At 38.3% G+C, this 27,074-nt stretch overlaps 1 protein-coding gene across 9 annotated transcripts; it reads left to right on the top strand.

Moving 5' to 3' along the window:
- Positions 1-51: 51 nt before the first annotated feature.
- pecam1b (platelet and endothelial cell adhesion molecule 1b) lies at positions 52-24,051 on the top strand. Of its 9 annotated transcripts, XM_007234424.4 has the most exons (13): positions 52-213; positions 384-401; positions 5,395-5,694; positions 7,423-7,701; positions 9,658-9,927; positions 10,900-11,178; positions 11,609-11,887; positions 12,312-12,593; positions 14,419-14,520; positions 19,731-19,787; positions 19,929-20,012; positions 21,350-21,406; positions 23,607-24,051. In XM_007234424.4, the coding sequence occupies exons 1-13, from the start codon at positions 156-158 to the stop codon at positions 23,624-23,626; spliced, it is 2,085 nt and encodes a 694-aa protein (XP_007234486.3). In that variant the 5' UTR covers positions 52-155; the 3' UTR covers positions 23,627-24,051. The 9 variants fall into 9 exon arrangements, 8 of the variants coding, with proteins under 8 accessions (XP_007234486.3, XP_022530950.2, XP_022530948.2 ...); XM_022675230.2 differs by lacking the exons at positions 21,350-21,406; positions 23,607-24,051 and adding an exon at positions 14,619-14,649 and having other exon boundaries at positions 53-213; XM_022675229.2 differs by lacking the exons at positions 19,731-19,787; positions 19,929-20,012; positions 21,350-21,406; positions 23,607-24,051 and adding exons at positions 14,619-14,649; positions 18,335-19,720.
- The last annotated feature ends 3,023 nt before the right edge of the window (positions 24,052-27,074 follow it).

The raw sequence follows: 27,074 nt of genomic DNA, 5'->3' as shown, positions 1-27,074 counted from the left end.
AAACAGCCTTCACTTCCTGTTAAATTACCACTGCAGAGACTGCGCTCAGTGATAGCCTGGACAAGGTACACACACACTGACCGCCCCACACACATTACCATCCCACTACCACATACAGTCTCTCACACACTCGCCCTCATCAGAAGTGGCCAGCCATGGGGGCGACTCGCACCTGCCTCCGCCTCCTCTTACTCTCCTTCCTCCTCTTCACCTGTAAGGACTCTTTACATTACTAGAACTACTTTAAGCAAAAAATGAATTTGGACTAGTTATAAATGATTTCTTCAGTGTATAACAATCGTGATGTGTGAAAGCTAAATGTGAATTAAATAATGTTCTGTCTTTTTTTTCACCGGTCTGTCCTCTCTGCTGACTTTCAACAGGTACAGACGCCCAATCAGGTCAGTGTTCTCTCAAGTTCTCCAATTACATAATTGACTTTGTCTGAGATTCAGTCGGTCTTACGTCGAGTTACTCTGAATGAATTTTTATGAGTTATTCAGTATCCACTATGAATCATTCTGTAACCACAATTATGACTGTGAATAATTCAGAACCTACTCTGAATTATTCAGTATCTATTATGAATTAAGTAAGTATTCAGAATTATCATAGAAATGTGAATATTCTTCCTATGGCATATTCAGTACCTACTATGCTATGACTTATTTAGACTCTGCTGTATAATTTATTCATTAGCTACTATACTATGACTTATTCAGTGCCTAGTATTCTATAACTTGCCATCTGCTATGGTTTATTTACTATCTGCTGTTATTCAGTATCTGCTATACTATTACTTATTTAGTATCTGCTATACTTTGACTTATTCAGTATCTGCTATGCTATGACAAATCCTGTACCTACTATACTATGACTTATCCAGTACCTACTATACTATGACTTATCCAGTACCTACTATACTATGACTTATCCTGTACCTACTATAATATGACTTATTTAGTACCTACTATACTTTGATCTATTTAGTATCTGCTATATGATTTGTTCATTATTTGCTATGACTTATTTAGTATCTGCTATGACTTATTCAGGATCTGCTATACTTCAGTATCTGTTATTATTCAGTGCCTAATATGAAGTATTAAGTATTTAGTATGAATAGTTCAATTAAGTATTTAATATGCATAATTTAAGTATTTACTAAAAATGTATTTAGTATCTAGTACTAGTAATCATTTACTAACCTACAACTTAAGTAGTTATGTCTTGTAAACTTTTGTCTTTATCTGAATCAGGCTGTGTGATGTCATCCACGTGTTTTTTTTTTGTGGTTAGACTGTGAAACTAAGTTTAGTTCATGACCGTATGAGAAGATGCTTGACTGTGCTATCTCACGGTTAGGCAGGTTGCAACTGCTGTTGCTATGTTCCTCTGCCTTATCTTAAACCAACACAGAGCTTCAGGGTTTTTCCAGCAACAGTGATGGAGTTAACTGTAACAGCTGGTGTCTGCTGGCTCTCAGCTGTGCTCATGTTTATGTGAAGTACAATACCCACAAGTAACAACAGCAGCTAGAGTTTAGGTTTTGTAGCAAAAGTGAGAACATTTTGTGTACACCTGCCTATTTAGCAATGTTTTCTGTAATCAAGGTGGATCATTATCAGAATACTATGCATTTTGGACTTTAAATATAAAAAAAGCCTAAATGACAAGTTTTTTATTATTATTTTCACTATTCATTATATGTACAAGACTTCAGACTACACAGAAAATGTTCACTTGCATGCAAACGTCCACCCTGTGATGGAAAGCTGCATGACAGAGTAGATAATGATAAAGTGCACAATTGTAGTAAAATTTTGTATTGTGTGTCCATTGAAAAGCAGACATAATTAGTTTGGGATGAAACAGATGTCAATGGTTACTTTCTTTAAGGGGCAGTTATTCCTAGAAGACAGGATGGACAGCAAATTCTCAGACATATTTGAATAGCTTGATGTATAGTATATGCTATGATATACAGCTTTACTCATTCGGGCATGAGTTCAATTACACATCCCACACAACCTTAGAGGCCTTGTGGTTTCAGTTATATTTTCTGTATAAAGGTTGTTAGAGGGGTGGGTGAATGTATGTACGTTGGTGGCCGGGTGGAGTCAGGGGGGTCTAAAATAACGCTGGTCTCTTGTGTGTTTGTTTAATGAAGCGCTTTTCCTTCCTATCCTGACGCCCCTGTTTACTGAGGCATGTCCCTGTGGGGCATTTACTTGGCCTTAAGGGAGAAAGGGTAGACAGAGGGGCAACACAGTAGCTTCTGATTCCTTCCCATTTTGGGTGAATCAGTTATATAAAGACACCAGCCAATTGTGTCCAGTGGGTCAGCTAGCTTTATCAAGTGGATCAACCACTTTGGCAAAACTGGTCAGATTAGTGAAGCTGGCCATGGAAAGCAAATATTTTGGTAGTCAAGCTATTTAACCAGCTTGGTCAAGTAGGTAATGTATAGACGCCAACCAGTCATATTAAGTTGTTAAAGTGGGTCAGTTGCTTTATAAAGTTGGTCAACCATCTTTGCAAAATTGGTCAGATTAGTGAAGCTGGCCATGGAAATCAAACTTAGTCAAGCTCATCAATTAGCTTGGTCAAGAAGGTTTTGGTGATCAACCAGCTTGGTCAAGTTGGTAAAACTAATCAACGAGCTTGGTCAAGTAGGTTATGATAATCAACCAGTTTGGTCAGGTACATTATTTATAGATGCCAACTAGTCATTTCAAGTTGGTTAAATGGTCAAACTAGCTTTTTGAAGTTGGTCAACCACCTTAGCAAAATTGGTAAAGTCAGATTAGTGAAGCTGGCTACAGTGCCTTGCAAAAGTATTCACCCCCTTGGATTATTTCCCTATTTTACTACATTACAACCTGTATGTATTTTTTTTTAATCTGAATTGAATGTGATGCATCTGCACAAAATAGTCTACATTTTAGAAGTGAAATGAGAAAAAAATATATGTATATAAAGAAAATATGAAAATAAAAAACTGAAAATTGGCATGTGCATATGTATTCACCCCCTTTGTTATGAAGCCCCTAAAAAGTTCTGGTGCAACCAATTACCTTCAGAAGTCACATGCTTAGTGAAATGAAGGCCACCTGTGTGCAATCTAAGTGTCACATGATCTGTCAGTATATACACACCTTTTCTGAAAGGCCCCAGAGGCTGCAACACCATTAAGCTAACCAAACAACACTATGAAGACCAAGGAGCTCTCCAAGCAAGTCAGGGATAAAGTTGTAGAGAAGTATAAGTCAGGGTTGGGTTATAAAAAAAAATATCCAAATCTCTGATAATCCCCCGGAGCACCATCAAATCCATCATCATCAAATGGAAAGAACATGGTACCACAACAAACCTGCCAAGAGAGGACTGCCCACCAAAACTCTCAGCCTGGTCAAGGAGGGCATTAATCAGAGAGGCAGCACAGAGACCAAAGGTAACCCTGAAGGAGCTGCAGAGTTCCCAAGCAGAGACTGGAGTATCTGTTCATATGACCACAATAAGCCGTAAACTCCATAGAGTTGGGCTTAATGGAAGAGTGGCCAGAAAAAAAACCTTTACTTACAGGCAAAAATAGGAAGGCTCGTTTCGAGTTTGCAAAAAGGCATGTGGGAGACTCCCAAACTGTATGGAGGAAGGTACTGTGGTCAGATGAGACCAAAATTGAACTTTTTGGCCACCAAGGAAAACGCTATGTCTGGCGCAAACCCAACACATCTCATCACCCCAAGAACACCATCCCCACAGTGAAACATGGTGGTGGAAGCATAATGCTTTGGGGATGTTTTTCAGCAGCAGGGACTTGAAAACTGGTCCGAGTCGAGGGGAAGATGGATGGTGCTAAATACAGGGATATTCTTGAGCAAAACCTGTTTATGTCTGTCAGTGATTTGAGACTAGGGAGGAGATTTACCTTCCAACAGGACAATGACCCAAAGCATACTGCTAAAGCAACACTTGAGTGGTTCAAGAGGAAACGTGTAAACATATTGGAATGGCCTAGTCAAAGCCCAGACCTTAATCCAATTGAGAATCTGTGGTCAGACTTGAAGATTGCTGTTCACCAACGGAAACCATCTAACTTGAAGGAGCTGGAGCAGTTTTGCCATGAGGAATGGGCAAAAATTCCAGTGCCAAGATGTGGCAAGCTCATAGAGACTTATCCAAAGCGACTTGCAGCTGTAATTGCTGCAAAAGGTGGCTCTACAAAGTACTGACTTACGGGGGTGAATAGTTATGCACACTGATGTTTTCAGTTATTTTGTCCTATTTGTTGTTTGCTTCACAAAATGTAAAGGGGGTGAATACTTTTGCAAGGCACTGTATGTGAATAAAGAAATGTGGTTAAGTTAGACAAGCTAATCTACCAGCTTTTTCATGTGGGTTATGATGATCAACCAGCTTGGTCAAGTAGGTTATGATAATCAACCAGTTTGGTCAGGTAGGTTATGCATAGACGCCAACTAGTCATTTCAAGTTGGTCAAATGGTCAAACTAGCTTTACGAAGTTGGTCAACCACCTTAGCAAAATATGTAAAGTCAGATTAGTGAAGCAGGCTATGTGAATAAAGAAATGTGTTTAAGTTAGACAAGCTAATCTACCAGCTTTTTCATGTAGGTTATGATGATCAACCAGCTTGGTCAAGTAGGTTATGGGGATCAACCAGCTTAGTCAAGTTGGGAAAGCTAATAAACCAGCCCGGTCAAGTCGGTTATGATAATCAACCAGCTTGATCAAGTAAGTTATGATATCAACCAGCTTTGTCAGGTAGGTTATGATAATCAACCAGCTTGGCCAAATAGATTATGGTGATCAACCAGTTTGGTCAAGTTGGTAAAGCTAACAAACCAGCTTGGTCTAGTATGTTATGTTGATTAACCAGTTTAGTAAATCATGTCATGGTAGTAAATCTGCGTAATCATTCTAGCCAACCATGCTGGTTATACTGGTTATTCACCTTGCTAAAGTTGGTCACAAGCCCAACTTGTTCAGGTTGGGTACAGTCAATCTACTAACCCAGCTTGATTAGCAAACTCAAATGCAAAAGCAGACCCTGAGGTTATCAAGAGTTGGTTTATCAGCTTGACCTTAAGCTTCTAAGGCATTTGTTTTGTAACTAACCCATTATGACTCCAATACTGCAAGCACAATTAAAGGAAAAGGGTTCACTGCAGAGAAGAATAATGAAGTGAAAGAAAGAGCTCAAAAGGTCACTGCTCTGATTGGATTCAGTTTTCTGTTTCAGTTAGTGTTCTGAAGGGAAATAAAGCTTTTCTCTCATCGACTCTAAACTTTCTACGAGTTAAACAGAGAATAAAACTTTTCTGTGTGAATATGTGAAGTTGCATTCTCATGTTATGCTTATTTTTTCATAGATTTCATCATTAAAAACGTGACGCTTTCTGTTCATCCCTCGCTGGAAGTAGAGCGAGGCACAAACCTCACACTCACCTGCAATGCCCAATTTAGCCATGCGGGTGCCCATCTTCCCCAGCACACCTATAACTTCTACAAAGACTTCGAAATTGCAAATGACATGCAGCCAATGGCAGCTAGGGGGAAGGAGACCCTCCACATCTCTCAGGCTCGAGCCTTCCACTCAGGAACGTACTATTGCGAGATGGTGATCGAGAAACAGAAAAAGATGAGCTGCAAAAAGAAAGTTGTTGTCAAAGGTTAGCCCCTTAATGCCTGCAGCTTTTTCACTGTTATAAATCTACTCTTCTCATTCAAGGTACCAAAGAATATATATATTTTTTTGTGTTGTTGCTTTATATACTGTACCAATCAAAAGTTGGGACACACCTTCTCATTTAATGTTTATTTTGTATTTTTGTCCCACATTGTAAATGAATACTGGAGTCATTCAGACTATTAAGGAACATATAAGGAATCATGTAGTAACTTAAAAGTGTTAACAAACCAAAATACTTGCATTATCTGGGGTGCTGTTAACTTGCAGTTTCTGATGATGGTAACTTTAATGAACTCATCCTGTACAATAGAGCTAACACTTCGTCTTCCTTTACTGGAGCGGTCCTGATGAGAGCCAGTTTCATCATAACGTTTTTGATGGTCTTCGCGACTGCATTTCAGTATTGACTGACCTTCATTTCTTAAAGTATTTTTTCTTTACTTAGTTAACTAGTTATTGCCATAATATGGATTAGACCATTACGTAAATAGAGCTATTCATTGTATACCAACTCTACCAACTTTACAACTGATGCTCTCAAACACTTTATTAAGAGAACAAGAAAGTTTAGCACAACTGTTAACTGAAAGCCAAAGGCAAAAGATGCCTACTTTTAAGAATCTAAAATATAAATCATTCTGTTTAACACTTTTTTTTTTTAATAATTCCATATGTTTTCTTGGTAGTTTGGATGACTTTAGTATTAATCTACAATGCAGTTTTTTTTGTATAATAGAAAAAAATATATAAAACATAGCTCTCAAAAAATTCGACAAGCTTCACAGAGATTTAAGAAAGCATTAAAATGAACATGAATACATCAATAAACAGACCTTCTAGGTTGTGTGTTGACTGCAGATAAGCCGACACTAAGCTAATAAAAACAAATATCTGTATAAATGGCTTAGCTCATACACCACTAGCATGGCTGCAGAAAACAGAGAGAAAATATCTCAAAAATACCACTTAAATTATTAATTAATGTATACCTTCCACAGAAGAGGAGCTGATAAATTAGCTAGTTTGCTAACTAGCTAAATTAGTTAGCTATCTCTAGCTAGTTAGCTCATTTTCAGCTTCACTCAATTTAGGGCACAGACATAAAGCTCATAAACCCTTAGCTACAAGGTAAAATAATGAGTTTTCAATATTGATGCTTGTCAATCTGTATTATAAGTGAAATTAGTATTTTTTTTTTAAGTTAAAACATATTTTAAATTATTTTTAGCTTTCGATAAAACAGAGAGCTGAGTTCCCACCACAGCATTAAAACTGTTAAAGGACAGCAGCTCAGAAGGATCAAGCTAATAAAAACTGCAGTTCACTACTTGCCACTAGTGGCAGCCAAATCTCATCACTATGTGTTAAGTTATTAAAAACACCCAAAGTAATAAAATTCCCTCAGTAATTTTCTCTCTTTATTTGTGATAAGTGCTAATCTGCGGTAGTCCAGTTTGATGCTGAGGGAGCTGGAAGATAACAGAGATGTTAAAGCTGGTGGGCTAGGATTAGCTTTTAGCCTAGCATGGATACCCAATCTCTTCCACGGCTTTTGGCTCATTGATCTCTCTTGCTGTGAACACTTCCACAACAAAAGCTTAAATCACAAGAATTTTAAGCTGCATTCTTAGTGCTGTTATTATATTTCTGTTTTAATACTAAAATAACACACTTTGTAAGCATGTAGTTGCTGTTGCTGGACTTGCAGGTCTGCAGAAGCCGGAGCTGATTGTGGACAGGCAGAAGGTGACAGAAGGCGAGAACGTGAGTGCTATCTGCAAGGCAGAGGAGGAGAAGGGATCTCTGACGTTCTCCTTTAAAGATGACAATAGTGAAGTGTTTCGCGCAAAAACGGAAAATGGTCAAGTTCAGCACTCTATCACACTTAACTCTGGAAGGACTGCAAAACTGTCCTGCTCATATGTCACTAACTTTGAAGGAAGGCCATCATCAGAAGAAAGCAACATCGTCAATGTTGAAGTGCAGGGTAAGAAATTCAGTTTTATTCATTAGCAGGTCTCGCCACTGGCTGGTGGTGGAGGGAAAACTAAGTTACGTAAACTAAGCTTAGTAAACAAAACTGTAATAAAAAAAGAAAAAAACATTTTCTTATGAAGTCACAAGAGTGCTGGATGTTAATCTACACTGATTTCTAAAGGGCTTTTGTTTATTTACAGTAAGCGTTGATTTTCAGATTTCCACTAAGGCTGGGTGCAGCAGCATTAGCATTAGTGGCTAAATTAGCGGGTAAATGCTGCCCGACAGACTCAGAGTGTTCTGGTGAGCCAGGGTAACGTTAGGGAGCGATTAATCCCACATAGCCTGTTTTAACGCGGTAAACGCGCAGAGTACTGGCCAATAATACTCACCTCTGAACTAGAGCTTAGATTGTCTGCCCGAACCGGGTCGGTTTTTATGGGGCCCGACCCGTTCGGGCCAAGATTTACCACCACATTCCTCGGGCCGGGTCGGGTTGAAGCTCCAGAAAATAGTATGAGATGTAGGCATTCTGTTTTTTCGGGTCGGTTCGGGCCGGGATTTACCACCACATTCCTCGGGCCGGGTCGGGCTCCAGAAAATAGTCCAAGATGTAGGCATCTGTTTTTTTAATTATATTTTTACTTTTAAATAAAGCTTTGGTGTGATAAACACAATGTTGCTAAGTAACCAATTATTATTGTTCACGAAAACGAACCAAATAACAAAAACTGAAAGTGAAAAAACTAATTTATTTATAAGCGCTGTTTTCACTCCCCCAGTTGTACAGCGGGGGGTGTTGTGCTTCTATGCTTCTATGTGGTTCTATGCTTCTATGTTACAGTGTTAATTAACATAATTCTGATCATATTTCGCTCATTCAATCAGCCCGAAAACCGCCAGTTTATGGGGCGGGTCGGGCTCGGGCTCATAATGACAGTTTATGGTTCAGGTTGGGTCGGGCTCGGGCAGAACGGGCTCGGACTGGGTCGGGTCGTATTTTTTGGGCTTGATCTAACCTCTACTCTGAACGACGAAAGAGACACACACCAGACACACACTTCTGTTACTAAGGTTAGCAATTAGGCTAGCTATATTAGCCTCATACACAAGCACCAAAACATGTCATGACTCATTTGGGGTAAATGCAAAAAAAACATAAAGTGAGTGGTCAGTGAGTGTGTCTACCTGTAAAACTCTGTGTGACATTAGAATATACTTGAAATTGAACCTTCACTCTTCAGAGTGTGTCTTTCAACTCATACAGTGAGTAACAGAGCTAACAAACATCACCAACCACACAAAGCAGCAAACACTGCAAGCCACATTTAGCTAGCCTCCACCAAAAGTAACTAAAGCAGTAGCAGTCAAAAAAATAACAGAATTATGTTCAAAATGTTTTTAGTGCCATATATTTTTACCAGTATTTTTTTACATATAATTTACCAGTGCATTTTAAAAAGAAGTGTCCATCTCTTGAAAAAACCCAAAAAACATAAAGTCAGTGGTCAGTGAGAGAGTATCTACCTGTTATTAACTGTATTTAACATTAGAATAAACGCAAATAAACATAAAGCCAGTGGTCAGTGAGAGTATCTACCTGTTATTAACTCTATTTAACATTAGAATAAACGCAAATAAACAAAGTCAGTGGTCAGTGAGTGTGACTACTTGGAATAAACTAGAATAAACCTTAAAATAAACCCTAATTAACATAAAGTCAATGGTCATTCAGTGTGTCCACCTGTGAATCTCTATTCAACATTGGAATAAACCCAAATAAAAATAAAGCCATTTATGTGATGTTGGTCTGTAAATGTATTGAGATTTTTCTATTCCAATTCACATAATTTACTATATTAAAAGACTAATTAGAAAAAAACATGTGTTTGATAATAATTATATATACTTTACAATGGACATATTTCAATTATAATTATTTAAAAACTTTTTTTTTTCTATTCAGAGCTGAGCATCACACCCTCGATCAGGATCCAGCCGTCCACACAGGTCATCGAGGCGGACACTGTGAACATCACATGTCAAGTGCCTCAAAGCTACCAAAACTCACAAGCCCTCAAACTGAAGCTCTCCAAAGGCACAATGATCCTAAAACGTGACATGAAATCCGATCACTACAGCAAGGTGGTCCAAGCTGCGGACAGCGGAGAATACGAGTGCTATGCTGAAATGAACAGTATCTCCAAAAAAGCCGCTGCACAATTAAACGTTAAGGGTGAGAAACGTGCCTGTGTAGGTTTCTTGTTATAATATGCTGTTGTGTTTAAATTTAAAGCAACTATAAGATGTACATCACTACTAGTACATGAAACTCTTTAATATTTAATATATTTACTCTATCACTTCCCTAACCTCATTTACAATTAAGTACATTTACCCATGATTGGGTTTTCACATATTCGCTTTACAGCACTATATTTGTTACATATACATATTAATACTTCTATGGCACATAAGTCACTTTTATAACCAATGCCATTGCACCTTGCACTTTGCTCTGTTAATTTTTTTTTGGCCCTTAGCAACATCTACTGCACTGCTCTGTTTACAGTTCTTTACCTTGTATGAAATGTTTTTTATACCCTTATATATTTTCTATTTGTCTGTGTTTAATTTATGTTAAAAATACTTATTATTGTATTGTGTTGTTGCTGCTAGATGCCTAAATTTCCGTCGGGGTCAATAAATTATCTATCTATCTTTCTCTATCTATTCAATGAACGTCAGTGCAAAAGGATACTTATATTAATTTCAAGATATTTTTGAGCATTTCAATTGGTCCATCCATCACCACATTTTGACAACATGTAAAAAACAACAGTCAGATTTGCATTGTCAAAAATGTTTTTTTTAAATGTATATTGTTACAGATATATTTTTCTTATCTTTGGTCTTTAATAAATCCTTCTTTTAGTGTTGGCTTAAACATAATTCATGATTAGTATTGAGTATATATTATAATGATAAAAAAAACATAATAACCATAACCATAATTTTAAAAAAGCCTGTTACAGTGTCCAGTTAGATCTAGTGATGTCCAATATTTATGGTGCACAGTGGTGAGAGTGCAAATAGACTGAAATCATGCGTGCATATTGCAATAAGGCATGGAAGAATGTTTTTCTATTATGAATGGCATGCATGTATGATGCAACTGAACAATGTTACTTTTATACTTGCTTCCTAGAGCTGTTTTCTCACCCGGTGCTGACCATAACCCCGGACGAAGTGTACGAGGGGCAGCAGTTGACCATCACCTGTGAAAGCTACGAGTTCGCATCAGAGAGGATACAGAAGGATGCGGTGAAATACTACATCCACAGAAATGAACAACTTGTTACTCCTGGAGCGTTTGATGGAACCTACACGACAAAGGCAGGATCTGAGACTAACGGGAATTACACGTGTAAAGCTCAAGTGAGAAATATCAGTAAATGGAGCCAGAATCAGATCTTCAGAGCAAAAGGTAAAACAACCTCGCTTTAACATTTTAAACCTAGTGGAGCTCTTATACATAATCTTCTGTTTTTTAATGGGGATATGTATCTCTATATACTTTTGTTAAATAGACCCAAAAACATGTGCATAAAAAGTACAGTTGTTTAACTGTTTATCATTTTAATTTTATGCTTAACATTAAATGATGCAGTGGTTAAATTGCTCTGCTAGTACATGTCTGATGCTGCTGCACCATTTAAGGTGGAATATTAACGGGCTTCTTGATAAGTGTGGAGTAAAGGTGGCTGTATAGGGTGGGCTAAGAGGCCAAGGGTGAGCTAAAAGTGGGCCTAGAGTGGTCAAGTGGTCGAGTGGTTCAAGGAGGCACTAAAAGGGACTTCCACTGAAGCAAATGTGTTTTTTACTTTCTATGTGTTTTTTTCCCCTCCTCCCCCAAGTGCTGGTGTCCAGACCCATGATCCAGGTAGTTGACCAGGTGGTCCTGGGCCGCCCATTTCGTATTAACTGCTTCTCAGAGAACGGAAGTTTTCCCATCACCTACACACTGAAGAGAAACAACAACCCGCTGAACCGCAGCCTCAGCAGACACAGAGACGACCTCGCCATCTTCCCTGCAATCGTATATTCTGAGCAGCAAATCCACGAGTTCAGGTGTGAGGCAAAGAACAGCCCTTTCACCTCATTGATGAGTGTAGCTCTGTCAGTCCCAGTTATTGGTGAGTAAAAAACAGAATATTTAACCCATTAAACTTAAATACAGTGGGTGCGGAAAGTATTCAGACCCCTTTAAATTTTTTTATGACCATGTGATATTTCAGTTTTTCTTTTTTTTTTTTAATTTCAAAAGAATATGTTTTTTTTTTCTGTAAAGATGGGATGCATAAGATGTGCACAAGAATGTTCATTAATAAGAAATAAAATCTTTCTTTTTTGATTTTAGCAAATGGCTGCAATGAAACAAAGAGTGAAAAATTTAAAGGGGTCTGAATACTTTAGAGCATGACATCTAGAAAATATAAAAAAATATATATATATATTTTCATCAGATAAGTTGATTTAAAACATTTCAGAATATTGATACATAAAATAAACATATCATGTTGGAATAGTCTAACATTATTTATTTATTTTTGCCTGCAGTTCCAGTAGGACAGGTGTTTCTGACCGTAATCCCGATGCCTGACGATGTCACTGAAGGACATGATGTTGTCCTCATCTGCCAGGTTAGCAAAGGAACTCCTCCAGTCAGCTTTCGGTGGTACCACTCAGACAGCAAACGTCTGCTACTATCTGACACAACGATGTCCAATTTCTCCTCACACACACTGCGCCATGTGAGCAGCAAAGACAGTGGCTCATATTACTGCGAAGGCTTCAACAGTGGCACAGACGCCTCCATGAGCAATAAAATCACCTTCACAGGTAAGACCTGTCCTATACACCTGAAACTTTAATGACAATTAATTTAACCCTCTATGGCATGATGTTACACTCAGACAACAAACCATCTTTTGGTTATTATGCCATTCCATAATATAGCGTTAGGGTAGCACAATGGTGTGGGAATTATGTTAGTATCAGACGGTAATTGCTCTTTAAAAAAAAACATCGGTATTGGCCGAGATGGCCAATATTTCAAATTTGCTGATATATTTGTTGTATGCTGGAAAAGGACCAAGCGATGCTGGCCACACTACTACAATTGGCCAACACTGACTGCGCTACTTTAATATATATTAAATATATTATTATTTTATATATATATATATATATATATATATATATATATATATATATATATATATATATATATATATATATATATTATCTGCAAGAATAAGTAAAGAAGTATATTTGGCTGTTTATACTCTTATTGTATTCTTGCATTCTTGATGTAAACTTACTAAAACATTTTTTTTTCTATTTGCTGCTTTTTTTTTTTTTCTTCCCCATTTTCTCCCCAATTTGCAAGGCCCAACCCACTCATTAGGACTCCTCCTATCACTAGTGATGCCCCAACACACCAGGAGGGTGAAGACTAACGGTGCATGTACACTGCTTCGTCGCGACAACGCACAGCGACGGATCCCATTCATTTTCAATTGGAAGTGTCGCCTCCGTCAGACGCAGTCGCGCGGTGCATCATGGGTCCGATGCGTCGAGAGCTGGGGATGTGATGCGATGAAAAGTTGAGCCGAGCTGAACTTTATGCAAATGAATCCGTCCAACGCGATGCGCCTGTCCAATCAGAGAGCAGGTGTTCGCCTGATATGTGTCTGCTGCCCAGTATCTGAAAACATTTAGTTCCGCTTTCAAGCGTCCAGAGAAGCCTGGAAGAGAAAGTTCAGACTTTCCTGCCTCATATATTAAAACCCTGCTGATTTACAGGGACTCTGATCACAGTAATACAGCGAGGAGAAAGGCTGCAGAGATTGTTGGGGTCTCTAGTGGGTTTATAAAATATTAATATATAATTTAATTGGATAGGTTTGTTGTTGTTAGCCTATATTCTGCTCACTAGACAGTGTAATAAAGCTCAATCGAACATTAATATTTATTAATACACATTTATATTTTTTTAATTTATAGAAAATAATAATAGCTTGTATAAAAGCATTTAAATTTATTAGAACGATTTAATTGGATGACGCAGGGAACGCCTTTGTCACGCCCACATGCGACCAGTTGGTGGGGGGCAGTGCGATCATGTGCGTTGACGCGACGGAGCAGTGTAAATGCTCCGTAACACATGCTTCCTCCGATACATGTAAAGGCAGCCACCGCTTCTTTTCGAGCTGCTGCTGATGCAGCAGCATGCTTGGAGGAAAGTGCAGCGATTCGGTTCCTATACATCAGCTCACAGACACCCTGTGCTGTGGACAGTGCAAGCGCTTTAGACCGCTGGACCACTCGGCGCCCCCATTTGCTGCTTATTGGGGAACATTATGTAGATCACTGTTATTAGGGCCGTGCTTGTTATCGAAACACACAAAAAAATATTGTCCAGAAAAAGTTCCCAAAGAAAAAATCTCCCAAAAACTGTTTTTTTTCCTCCCAAAAAATATAGTTCATGCCATAGAGGGTTAATTAAAAAACAGGAATATGATTGTCTAGACGTAAGTGTTTTCCTCCAAGCATGTTCAGCTGGTTAATGATGTTGCTGACTACATTATTGTTAGCTTAATGAAAGAATATGTTTGTAGAAACTGAATTAGACTTCTTTCTGTTTCCTCTGTGTTCTGTGCAGTACGAATGGCCAGGTGGAAGAAGGGCGTTATTGCCGGCTCATGTCTGCTGTGCGTGTCTGTGACCGTGTTCTGCCTGGTGATGCGCTACAGGGCTAAGAGAGGTAGAGAGACCTACAGCCCGCCAAGCGTGGCGCTAGCACCCCATGCCTGACCCTCTTCTCAACAAAAAACCCTCTTTCATCCTCTCTCTCTGTCGCAGGTAAACGAGAGACTGCTGCCCAGCTCTCAGTGTGAGTGTGCTTGCTTGTTCGCTTTTCAGACCAGATCTGTAGGCAGAGAGTGTTTACATTAGCTGTTATGAGCCACGCTTATAACAGAAAATTAATCACCCCGTGGATGAGACAGCAGTAACTGGTGTGTAGTGAATTGTTAGAATACTTGTTAATTTAGTTGCTGTTGTGCTGGTGCAACTGCAGTATTTGGACTGTTATAGTAGTGGTGTTAAGTGGTATGCCTGTATGGGCAGTATGCACAGATACACAAGAGTCTAAGAGTGCAAGAGTCTAATTCTAGAGCTGGCCCACATGGTGACATTTTATACAAATTAGGATAATATATACTACATTCTTTAAAAAAGCATTGGCAGTGTTTCATTACACCAGTCAGCCAGCATATTGAAACCGCTGCAATGTATGATGGAGTGCGGAGCAGGAATGTAAATACAAGAAAAAGGTTCTGTGTTCAGGATTAGTGCATATATTTCGATTCACTTTAACACAAAGCAATGTCATGGATGGCAGTAATTATCTGGGTGATATCTGGGCAGAGGTGGGTAGAGTAGCCAAAACAGAATTCAGGTTAAATTACTGTTACTTTAAAATAAGTTGTAAATGAATAAAGCAACAGAAAATGTGCATTACCGCATTTTTTAAACTATAAGACGCACTATCAATAAACATCTATTTTCTGGTCTATTTTTATTCATAAGGCGCACCAGATTAAAAGGCACATTATGCAACACTAGTAAGGAACAGTGGTGTCGCCATGTTTTCCTTCTAATTCAGCAGGTGAGACCTGTAAAGCTAAGCTAAATTAACAAAACTGTAATTCTTTAAAAGAAAAAAATATATACATTTCATTTGAAATAAAACAAGGACTGGATGTTAATCTACAGAACATTTGGGTGAATAAATCGCTTCGACGGCACTACACAGAGGAACCCGAAGTATTTCAGTAAGCCAGGGCAATGGCAAAAGAGCTAGCACTTATCGGGGTTAGCGGCTAATGGCAATGCTGCACCAGCAGTGCTAGCCGGGGTTAGCAGCAGACTACAGGCTGATAATTCTTACCTCTGAAGACTAAAGAGCTAGTACTTTTGTGCGGTTAGCGGGTAATGCTAATGCTGCTCCAGCAGTGCTAGCCTATGGTAGAACTAATCAAAGTAGGATATTAATTGTCTGCCCTATTTTTCTCCTCTCTTACAAATATGGTAAATTAAACACTATGAATGATTTCACATAGCCAATATAAGACTTTATTAGAACAAAATATGGCAGCTGATAATCTTGTGAAGATACAGTAACTAGTGAGATAATTAAATGTGCAAACTGCATCCTAACACTAGTTGCATAAAAATATCACCATGTTAATTAAGCCAGTCTAAATGCTCAGTCATGCTGGCTTCTTATGGTAACATTTCACAAGTAAAGCTCTATTGCAAAACAGTGGGCACAGCAGATTCATCTCTGTTAACCTCAGAATGAAGTGTGAAAAAAAGCTTCTCAGGCTCTTGTAAAACTCTATGTAAAACTCTGTGTATTATCTTGACCCAGAACACGGTTTATAAGCAGACAAGTGTGAGATAAAAACCACTAGCATTGCAGTGAGGAAGGAAATTCTCTTTCTCCCTTTTGTCAAATGCTGAGACTAATTTTCTCTTCACCATTTCTCAGAAAGCCTGCAAGCCCTAAATCAGATGACACAATAATAAGCACCCATGACGCTCTCTCACGCTGCTAAGGGTAGCTTCATTTTACTCTGTATTTTCACTTCAGTGACTTTACCATCATGCCATCCCACCCTCCTCATAACAGACCATACTACTACTCATACAGTGTACTCTTTATCTGAATATGAGGAGATAGACAGGAAACCTCTAAAACTTTTCATTTAAACAGGCATTCAGTTTCAAAAGTGGCATTACACAATTCTGTATTCGTGATTTTTACTGATCAGTACAATAAAACAGGGCAGTCACTACAATATACAATGCACATTATATAATGTATTGTGCATATACTGTAAGCCATAAAACCATCAGTGAAATTCTGCCTGCTTGTGTAGGCACTGACATAGAGGCTAACAAATAGATATGAAGCTTAGCCTCCTAGGAGTAATGTCAACTATTTAACTAATGGTACCTTCTTCTGCACTAGATAGAAGCTGTTGTGTGTTCTCAAATCTTGACCTCACAATGGTAGTAGTTTTATTAGTAATGAATAATTTTAAAAATGATCATCTTTGTAAACCTTACTTCTGTCAAAACTCTTTGTATACTTAGGCTGTGCTAATCTTCACCTGCCTAGTGTTGAGGGCACTGATATTAATAAAAAAAAGGAAAAAATGTGCACTATATGCTGTTAACACTAGTAAAAAGGTTTTTGTGGAACCTCTTCAGGTGTTTTGAGTAACCTTCAAAAAATGTTAAAGTAAAAATCCAGAGTGAAATTGACTGAGTGAAATTGATTGGGTATAGTGAATCATGATAACAAGTACAAATGTTTGTTAATTAGCCCACCTTCATCCCCCCTTAGCATTCTGAAACAGGAAACAGATTGCAAAATAATACTGTTGAAATGCATAAATTCCAGCTGTTGACAAAATATCTTTATAATCTTAATGCACTTCCAAATAATAATTTTGCAATCTATTCCTATCCTACCTATTCCTACCTACTTTTCACTACCTGTGTAAAGAGTATTTTTTAAATACTATCTGTGTTTTAAACCATTTTAAATATCAGGGCTCTCAGAATTCTACCAATGAAGTGTGGAGCTACTTTTAGCTTGTTTGTGGCATGAAAATAATGATTTCTTTGCATGGGAAATGCTGCACTATCCTCCAAGTGCGCTGGCTGCTCGGCAATGCTGCATCAGCAGCAGCTCGAAAAGAAGCGGTGGCTGACTTCACATGTTTTGGAGGAAGCATGTGTTAGTCTTCACCTGGTGTGTTGGGGCATCACTAGTGATGGGGGAGTCCTAATGAGTGGGTTGGGTAATTGACCATGTAAATTGGGGTGAAAATGGGAAAAATTAAAAATTAAAAAAATGTATTGATGGTTCCTCAAATCACCTTTAGGGGTTCCTCCACAGTTTCAAATTGAAGAACCCCTAAGGGTTCCTTAAGGAAATGTAATACTTTAATAGTTTGTTCTAAAGAAAGCAGTCAAGAACCACAGTAGGGGGGTAAGTAGGCATGTTTACAGTAGATGTAGTAATGTGTACATTGTTCACTTTGGCCAGGTTGTCCCTTTAAGCTTTACTGTGTTGCGGGCCACAATTTTTAACATCATGCTAACATTTAATTTCCTCAGGCTAGTCTTTCTAGCACTGCTAACACTGCTAATGTATACACTTTTTGGTCTTTCTGCTAAAACTCAACAAGTGATCCATTTCACCACTTTTTTCACCAACATAATAACAGTAGAGTATTCTCAAGATCTAGCCTGAAATGCTACATAACAAGCTGCTAAATATAAAGAAGGGGGTTAGATTTAGATGTGCTAATTGGAATGAACTTGTACTGTAGTAATCGGGTCAGTTTGTAGCAGTTGATCTGTGAGTGTGTACAGTAAGTGTGTGTGTGTGTGTGGAGCTTTTGGGTTGCTGCTAGTATGCTATCTGTAGCCTTTGCTTCCTGCTGCTGCGTTTTGCTGTGTTAGAGGACGATCCCCAACCCCCACCCATCTTATTCCAGGCACAGTGGCCCTCAATGGCTCCAGAAGGATGAATGAGACCGATGGACCACAAGATAAAATGACATCAAGTGTCGGGATCACCTGCAGGATTCTGGAAGCAGCGTAGCAGCAGTGCTTTACTAAACAAAATGGGGAATAAAAAAGATACAAAGTGTTTAAATTGATTTTGCGGGCTCTATCAGGTCATCTTAAGTGAGGAAAGACATTAAGAAGAGAAGAAGAATCCACAAATAATTTTAAAGGAATGGATTGATATGCTATCTAGAATCTATATTTCATCTCTTTCTCTCTATTTTATTTATTTATTCCTGTTTTCTCACCATGTAGAGGGTTAATGAAAGATTATGGAAATTAAAAATACATGCTATTTCAGCAGGGGTGCCCTGACTTTTGCACATGAATGTATGCTTTAAGTAAAAAATATTTGAATGGACAAAATGCATCACTATACAGTCAGATCACCCACCACCTTACCTTTTAAGACACGTTCTTCACTGTTTGATGTTAAAAGTTTTTTTTTTTTTTATTCTGTGTTGTAAATCAGGTAATCTGTAGATTTTGTATTTTGTTTTATAGGACTATCATTTTTTTCACTGAAGAGACACTAAGACACATAGATATGTGTGTATATTTTGGTTATTTGTTTAAAAAGATACTTAAAATAAAAAAAAGTCTTTATTTTGGACATTGTGTCTGTCCTTACTGTATGTTTATAATATTTTAAAATGTTTTCTGTAACATAAGTTTCTACTATCATTTATTTAGTTGTACATATAATTTTTTTCCATGTGTTTATAGAATTATTGCTGTCAGACAAAAACATTGTATCTCTAAAAAAGGGAGAAATTCTGACAGAGTGAACAACTGTTAACTGTCAGATTTACATAGTGTCAAAAAGATACAAGATATTGAGATACAAAGTTTTAAGCAACAGAAACAATACACTCTCTCACACACACACATATCTGCACTGTGGATTCCTAAAACATACACGTGTATAACCGTATTTGTTTATTGGAAGTCAAAGATGTATTGTGCTTTATTTATTTATATAGTTATATAGTCTTATATAGTTGGATTAATCACCACACGTTCTAGGGTTTTGGAATTATATGGAGATACTGTATGTGTAGCAGATGCATGTTAAATGTTGTAGAAATTAAATAATTTATTTATTTAAGTAATTAAATTATTGTCTCACCCAAAATGTGTTAAAGTAAAACAATATATGATGTCCATACAATGTGTGCTTAATTTTTCCAGCATGTCCTAAATTAACAGTATAATTCTATTTATATATATGTGTGTGTTTGTGGAGCTGGTTAAAATTCCAGGGGTTTCAGTTGAGGACAGTATTGATTATTGATGTGTTTTCTTGCTGTGTGTTTCCTGCAGTGGGAGTCGACATCAGAGGTGAAACCAGTGTTTGGAGCAAGAGACCACCGGACTCTGGTAAATCTGAACCTCCACAGCTTCCCAAACCAAACCTCAACACCCCAAAGACAGACCACCAATTCAGAAAATAACAATTACAGTTTTGTTTTCTCGTGTGTGTGTGTGTGTGTGTGTGTGTGTGTGTGTGTTTGTCTGCAGGTGGTGCAGGAGATGTGGAGGATCCAGAGGAGCCAAATGTGGAGTACACAGAGGTGCTACATCCACAAGCTGATCCTGCGCGCGGTAAAGTGACTTTAACATACAGTACTATGAAGTGTTTTACTCAAAAAGTAATAAATAATAAAATCCGCAATCATTTTTTTTTTAAATCAAAAGGAAAAAGTGTATATTGCAAATACAAAAGATAAATATAAATATAGCAAATATATATTTTTATTTTTGTGGATTTTGGAAAAAGACCCAAAATTCCCTGTCAATCTCCTGATTTTGGACGGCCGGAACCCTGAACCCTCATCTGAGACCTACCAATGGAGATTCAAGGGAAACAACGTCTTCTAAGCCCCACTCACCTGTGAAAACTATGCCAAAACTGGAGCAGAAGCAAACTAGAGATTCCAGCAACAAAAGTCTTCAGCAGCAAAATCCACAAAAATCCACCAAAAAACAACAAAAACAAATAAATAAAAAAGCAATGACTGGCAAAAGCCACGCTGAAATAATTTTCAAATGACTGCAAAGAATAATAAAATAACCAAGTATTTTTTTAATATATGTATTTGCTATATTATTGTCTCTTTTAAATTTTTCTTTTTGATACTTTAAATTTTTAAAAATGTGCGAATTTTATTATTTTTTGGCCCAAAATTCACTCCATACAGTACACACAATTTAATAAACAATACACATAGTTTAATAACACTATACGAAGTCTTACAAATACACACAGACACACAACACTACACACATTAATAAACACTACAGACAGGTTCTCATAGTCACTACACACAGATTACATGAATACTGCACATACTATAATAAATACTACACACAGGTTACATAATATCTTAAATAATGACTTCAAGAAACGTCACACACATTTTAACGAACATTATATACGTGTTACACAAAACCTTTCTTTATTAATATATGCGTGTGTGCGCGCGGGTGTGTGTGTGTGTGTGTGTACATATTGTATTTAGGGGTTTATTTAGGGTTTGTTTGTGTGTATAATAGCTGTCTTTCTCTATCTCTCTCTGTGTAAACAGGATGGGTGGTGCCAATTACTTCAGTAATGCTCCAACTGTTCACCTTCTTACATCTCATCTACTCTTAGCTCACACCCACACACAAACACACACACACAAAAACACACACACAAACACACTACCTTTATCTCTGTGGTTGTCCTAAGGGAGGTCTGTGTGCTCAGTGGTAGAGCTGCAATGCTGATGGTGTTTTGGGGTGAATGTTTAGTAATTAATTCAGAGACGACGAGAAATTCCACACCATCTCCATATATCACTCAGTACTAAATACCTATCTCTCTCTCTCTCTCTCTCTCTCTCTCTATCTCTCTCTTTCTAATCTCTCTATCTCTCTCTCACACTAATCTCTTTTAGTTCCACTTAAAAAAGGCACGGATACAGTTTACAGTGAGCTGCAGACGCCTTCACAAGGTACCAACACACGAATACACACACACACAATTACACACATACATTTAAATCACTAAATCAAACAAAAGTCTTTCCCCTTTAGCCCAGTGTAATGCTTTTAAATGTCATCTCCACACTGAGGATGATGTTTTCTCAGTTGTGTGTTTGCTTTTTTTTGAGTAACTACTAAGAACTTCACCTTGACTATAAATCATCTGTGCTGCATTCCGCTCTAAGGGTCAGGTGTCCACTTCCCGCCTCTGTTCACTGGAATGTCCTGTTTGCAAGATTTCATGTTGTTGTAGATCATAGATGAAAGGATTCTTGATTAAATTGAACTCAACTATGGCAACACAAGGCAAATGCAGATAAACAAACACTGGTTTTAGTCTCACTCATCCTGCTTAGTGACCAGCTAAATCCTACTGGTGGAACCAAATTTACCAGTCATGGAAAATTCAATGGCGGGAGCATACTGGGTGGATAGCTACTTGCCCTGTCCTTTATAGGGAAACACATAGGAGGCAGTCGGTGCAGTGTAATGAATACCATTTATTGGGCTGGGGAGCACCCACACTCCACTCATCACAATCCAGGATACAGTAGAAACAGTAGCAGGCTACAACCTAGAGCTAAACACCATGCATGCATACCCGTTCTGAACTATGTCTTAGTGGACCCTACTTTAACTTTACTTTATCTATAGGCGAGCCGTGCACCGCTTGGTTTAGTGCGTTTTAGTGTGTCTTTGCTATCGTAACGATGGGAAAAGTACCCCTTTTAGGCAAGCCACAAACCGTGCACAGCTTGGTTTAGTGCGTGTCAGTGTGTATTTGCTATTGTAACATTGGGAAAAGTACCCCTTTTAGGCGAGCCACCAACTGTGTACAGCTTGGTTTAGTACGTGTCAGTGTGTCTTTGCTATCGTAACGATGGAAAAAGTACTCCTTTTAGACAAGCCACCAACCGTGTACAGCTTTGTTTAGTACGTGTCAGTGTGTCTTTGCTATCGTAAAGGCGGAAAAAGTACCCCTTTTGCATGGTTGGAAACTTGCAACAGGCATGTACTAATTGACTTTTAAATAATCCTTAGTGTGTTTTCGGCGTAATGTAAAATAAACCAATCAGCGCATCGCTTGCCATTTCCTGAGGAGCCAGGTGTGGCGTTGGGCGCACGCCATGCGCCTGCCTTGCCAAGATAGCAATGAACATCTGACTGTTGTCTGTTGTCAGGGTTCAAAGCATAGACTGTATATAAGATGGACAGGATGACAGCAGTTGAAGCTGTGAAAGTGAAGATACTATGTCTCTTACGCCCTCTGGTGGCTGGCTCCAGTACAGCTTTTAACCACGTCTAGTTCTATTCATTTGAATATGAAATTACAGTTATTTTTTTTGGAAGATGGGTTCTGTACATTGTGCAAGCCCCCCTCCTGTGTTAATAACCCCCAGTGTTTTTTCTTTTTACAGTTTATACGTTTTATAGGAGTTATTCAGGAACATTTAAAGGGGTGCGCTGGCTGTGCATGACCCCAATAGTGTGTGCTCAAGTGTTAACGCTCTAGTCCGAATGCATCTAGTCTTTGACACTGGTGGCCCATATTTAAGAAGTGCTTAATATTAAGAATTTTAAGTACTGTAGGTCTTCAAGATGCCAACAGGGCTGTGTGTGTGTGTACATGTGGTAAAAAGGAAACCCCAGTCCTGTTTCTTTGTTCCCAGTCTGGAAACTCTGACCACTATGCCTGTCATCAGGACACACATGTGCACACACACACACAAATACACTCAGAGTGCTGTAAAGGAAGAAGCAGCACTGCTTTAGGAAGTCGTCTGTACCTCAGCACAGAGACGTCATCTATGATTCTTAGATGAAAACAACTGAAGCACTCGTCGCCAGAACCTAGTGTGCCTCAAGCAGCTGCGTGGATGGACCTCCAGAGACTTAAAATAGGCCTGAGAGGAAAATAATAAGACCTAGAATTAAGAATAAACAGGAATTGCATCTGGGGGCGCTGTTCTGCTCCAGCTCATTATTAACAATCATAGTTTAGACCGTCTGAAACCAGCTACCAGCAAAATTCACTCATACTGATTGATGACTTTATGTTTATTTGGGTTTATTCTAATGTTATAAAGAGTTATTTACAGATATACACATATTGGTGTTAATGTGTACAGTATGTTAATGTCTTTGTGTGTTTGTGTGTGTGTTGGTCAGGTTTTGGTGGAGTTTGCTGAAGTTACTCTCTGATGGACATTATCTGCACTCCCCTGAACTCCTCGTACGACACTGGTGCCGCTGGTGTGTTTATTCCTCTGGTATAATGTGTGTTGGGTATTTCTTCGCTGTTCAATGAAAAACAAGTATCCCCATTTTTGTAGATTTATAGTTTACTACATAATTTAAACTTACAAACTGTCCTGTACAATGTGTCAAAATATCTTGATGAACGGACAAAAAAGAAATTCTCCAAAATGAACTCAAATAAACAATTTTTACATTCACTTCCATTAAAAGTCTCTTTAGTAAAGTTGCTGTTTTTTTGGATACATGTTTTTCATCGGAGAGCTACAATATGGGTGTGTTTAGGTACTAAAGTCATGTGTTCACTTTTTTTACTTATTGTTTCACACTGGCCTTTTAATAAAGATACTTAAGTTCATTTAACATTGTTTTTGAGTCTTTTGTAACCCTTTCTGTGCATGCAAGCAAGGTTAATAGACATACTGAACACCTTCATCCAATTTGCTTTCACTGGTTTTAGCTTTATTAGCTAAGGTGTCATTTCATTGTTTTCTTTATTGTCTAGTTGTGGTCTTCAGTATGAATGAATGCTATATAAGCTGGTTCATGTGAAAAAAAAAGTCCTTTGGTGATATGGTATAACACTGCTTTAGTCTGATAAAGAAGTGGGTGAGAGAAACAGCAGGATTTCTCTTGCTCATGAATATTCATACATGCAAACATATTACCTCTGATTGGCTAACAGCAGTGCAACATCAATAGGCAGACAACAGGCAGAAATGTTTTTCACTAATAAAAGTCTTGGCAATGTCATATGTTACTTTACAACATGTGTAATGCCCTGCTAAGTGCTAAGTTCAGCCACTGAGCTAGTCTTAGAGTCTTTGTAAAATGTGAAATCCACCGGAGATCCTATGTAAACCTATAGTTACTTACACACAGAGGTGGGAAGTCCAGGCCCAGGAAGTAAAAATCCACCCTGCCCAGGCAGTTTTTGCTTTTAACTAGTGGAAACAGAACTGTTTTAAAAATAAACACCTACCTATCTCAATTGTACTTTGCTGGTGGTGTTCCATAGACAAATTCTAACCATTTGTTCCTATTGTATTTCACAAAAAAACAAGAAAAAGTGGATTTTAGCGTAAGGACACCTTTTAAAGAAGCAAACATGATTCAGCTCTTTAGCTACTGGAAATGTCCTTGGCTTAAGACAATGTTTCTAGACTTAATTTGTGCCTGGTAAACTGCCCGCTAAAACTAAAAAAATGTCCTGCACCCAATCAAATTCCACCTTCCACCACCAAGTTTTTTTTTTCTAATTGGATTTGCCCCAAGAACCTGATACAGCATCTTTATGTTTGAGCATATAAGTGCAGGGCAAAATGAAATCCAACTAACGGTCAGAGTTGGACATTCTCTGAGACGGACTTGAGCTGTAAGGGGCATCTCTGTCAGTCTGGCTGGTGACAGGGGAAGTATTATGGGATTTCCGTTCATTTCCCATTTAGTGGAGAGATAACAGCCCAATCTGTACCACGCTGCATTCTCCCCACCCTCCACCCCTCCCGGTCAGGAAACAGTCTAATAATGACTCTGCATGATCAAAGCCACCCGCTCTGACCATCCCCATGACATCATGCCATCGGGGACGGAATTATATCAGGGAAAATTTCACCCAGTTCAGGAGAATGTTTCACTTGTCTGGAGATGGTTATGATGATTCAATTTGTTCCTGTGACTTGAGAAAAATGTGATCTTTACACAAGCTGTTCCTTTTATAGTCAAGCCTTTTAAAGTGAGACTGTACCCAAAGCTTCAAAAGGATTTCACATTGTTCTGTTCACATTGTTCTGTTCCTTCCCGGTACAGATTGATTCTTGAAGGTAAAACTGCATGTTATTTTTGGTTTAGGATTTATGGATGTAAAATAGAGGAGGGTTCTCTGGTTCACCTGTTTCTATATTGCCCTGTTTTGCAAGGTTTTTGGACCAATGTATTCAAATGACTCTCAAAAAGCTATTAAAGTACAGTTGAACTTTGAACCTATAACGGTAATTTGTAGATACTTAGTTAGACATCACTGGATGCTCTTCCAAATCTTCCACAACATGTGATGATGGCTGTTATAATTGTGGCCAAAAAGTTGATCCTTTTTCAACTGGAAACTGCCTAGTGCTCCATCAATTAAACTCTGTCTGTCTGAGATGCTCAAACTTGCTTAAAGGGAGCCTTTACGCATGTTGTGACCAAGGTGCATAAGATCTCAACAAAACCTAGAAACCCTCATTGGCCACTTTCAAGGGACAGTAATGTGAGCCTGTTTTTTATTGTTTCTTTGTTTTCTTCTTTCTTTTTATGTGTAGTTGTTGGTTGCAGGTTTGGGTTTTGAATTGTTGTTTCTATGCTTGCTACTATAAATAAAATATAAAATTATAATAGAACTATGAAAGAGAGATACAAGAGGAAGTGGTCTCAGGGCCTCCGAGTGGCCCAGCGGGCTAAGCGCTGCCACTATGATCAGGAGATCTCTGGTTCAAATCCTGGTTATGTAGCTTCTCATCGGCTGCCGGAGCCCTGAGAGAGCAAAATTGGCCTTGCTCTCTCTGGGTGGGTAGATGGCGCTCTCTCTCCCCGCATCACTCGTAGGGTGATGCCGATCGGCACAAGGCGCCTGTGAGCTGATGTATCAATGGGGCATCAATTGTGATCGGGGGAGTCCTAATGTTGAGTGAGTTGGGTAATTGTCTGTGTAAATTGGGGAGAAAATGGGAAAGAAATTTAAATAAAACTATTAAAGAAAAAAAAAGAGGTATCAGTCCAATTCCAAACAAACCCTGGGGTGGGTTGTTCATGGTGGATTCAGCCTCGCTATAATACAATAGGGAGATTAAAACTTGAGCTCCGCGGTACAGTTAAAAAGCTCCGCGCGACAGTGCTCTGACTGTCCCAAAGATTCACAGCTCTAGTAAATACTGTAAGTAAATAGTACAGGTGACTGTTACATAGGCAGTTGTACTAAACCCTTAGCTCTGTACTGTATTTAAAAACATGTTCTGTCTCTGTTTGCACTTCAAGCATAGTCTTAATATGACTGGTTATGGTTATGCATAGTTAAATTACAAGAGATTTAGGAGAAAAAAAAACACAAACCATAGTCTTAATATGACTGGTTGTGGTTTGCACTTTTTGTTTGACTATATAAGACCTAGAAAAGTTTTATTGTATTTTTTTTTCTTATTCTTATTTCTATTTCTTATAGAATCAATGTGTGAGAGAAACCAGTCTGTTAAGTGTACGTTATATGATTTTGTCAAATAAAACTGTAATTTTCAAGTCATTTTTCATTTTTGACTTTTTTTTTTATTTTATTTTTAAATCTCGTCTCGCCTCGTTTTCGTGAACCCAGTATCGTGTCTCATCTCGTCTCATGATATTAGCGTC

Source organism: Astyanax mexicanus, chromosome 5, assembly GCF_023375975.1.
Source record: "Astyanax mexicanus isolate ESR-SI-001 chromosome 5, AstMex3_surface, whole genome shotgun sequence".
Lineage (NCBI taxonomy): Eukaryota > Metazoa > Chordata > Actinopteri > Characiformes > Acestrorhamphidae > Astyanax > Astyanax mexicanus.
This window is presented reverse-complemented; position numbering and strand designations above follow the sequence as displayed.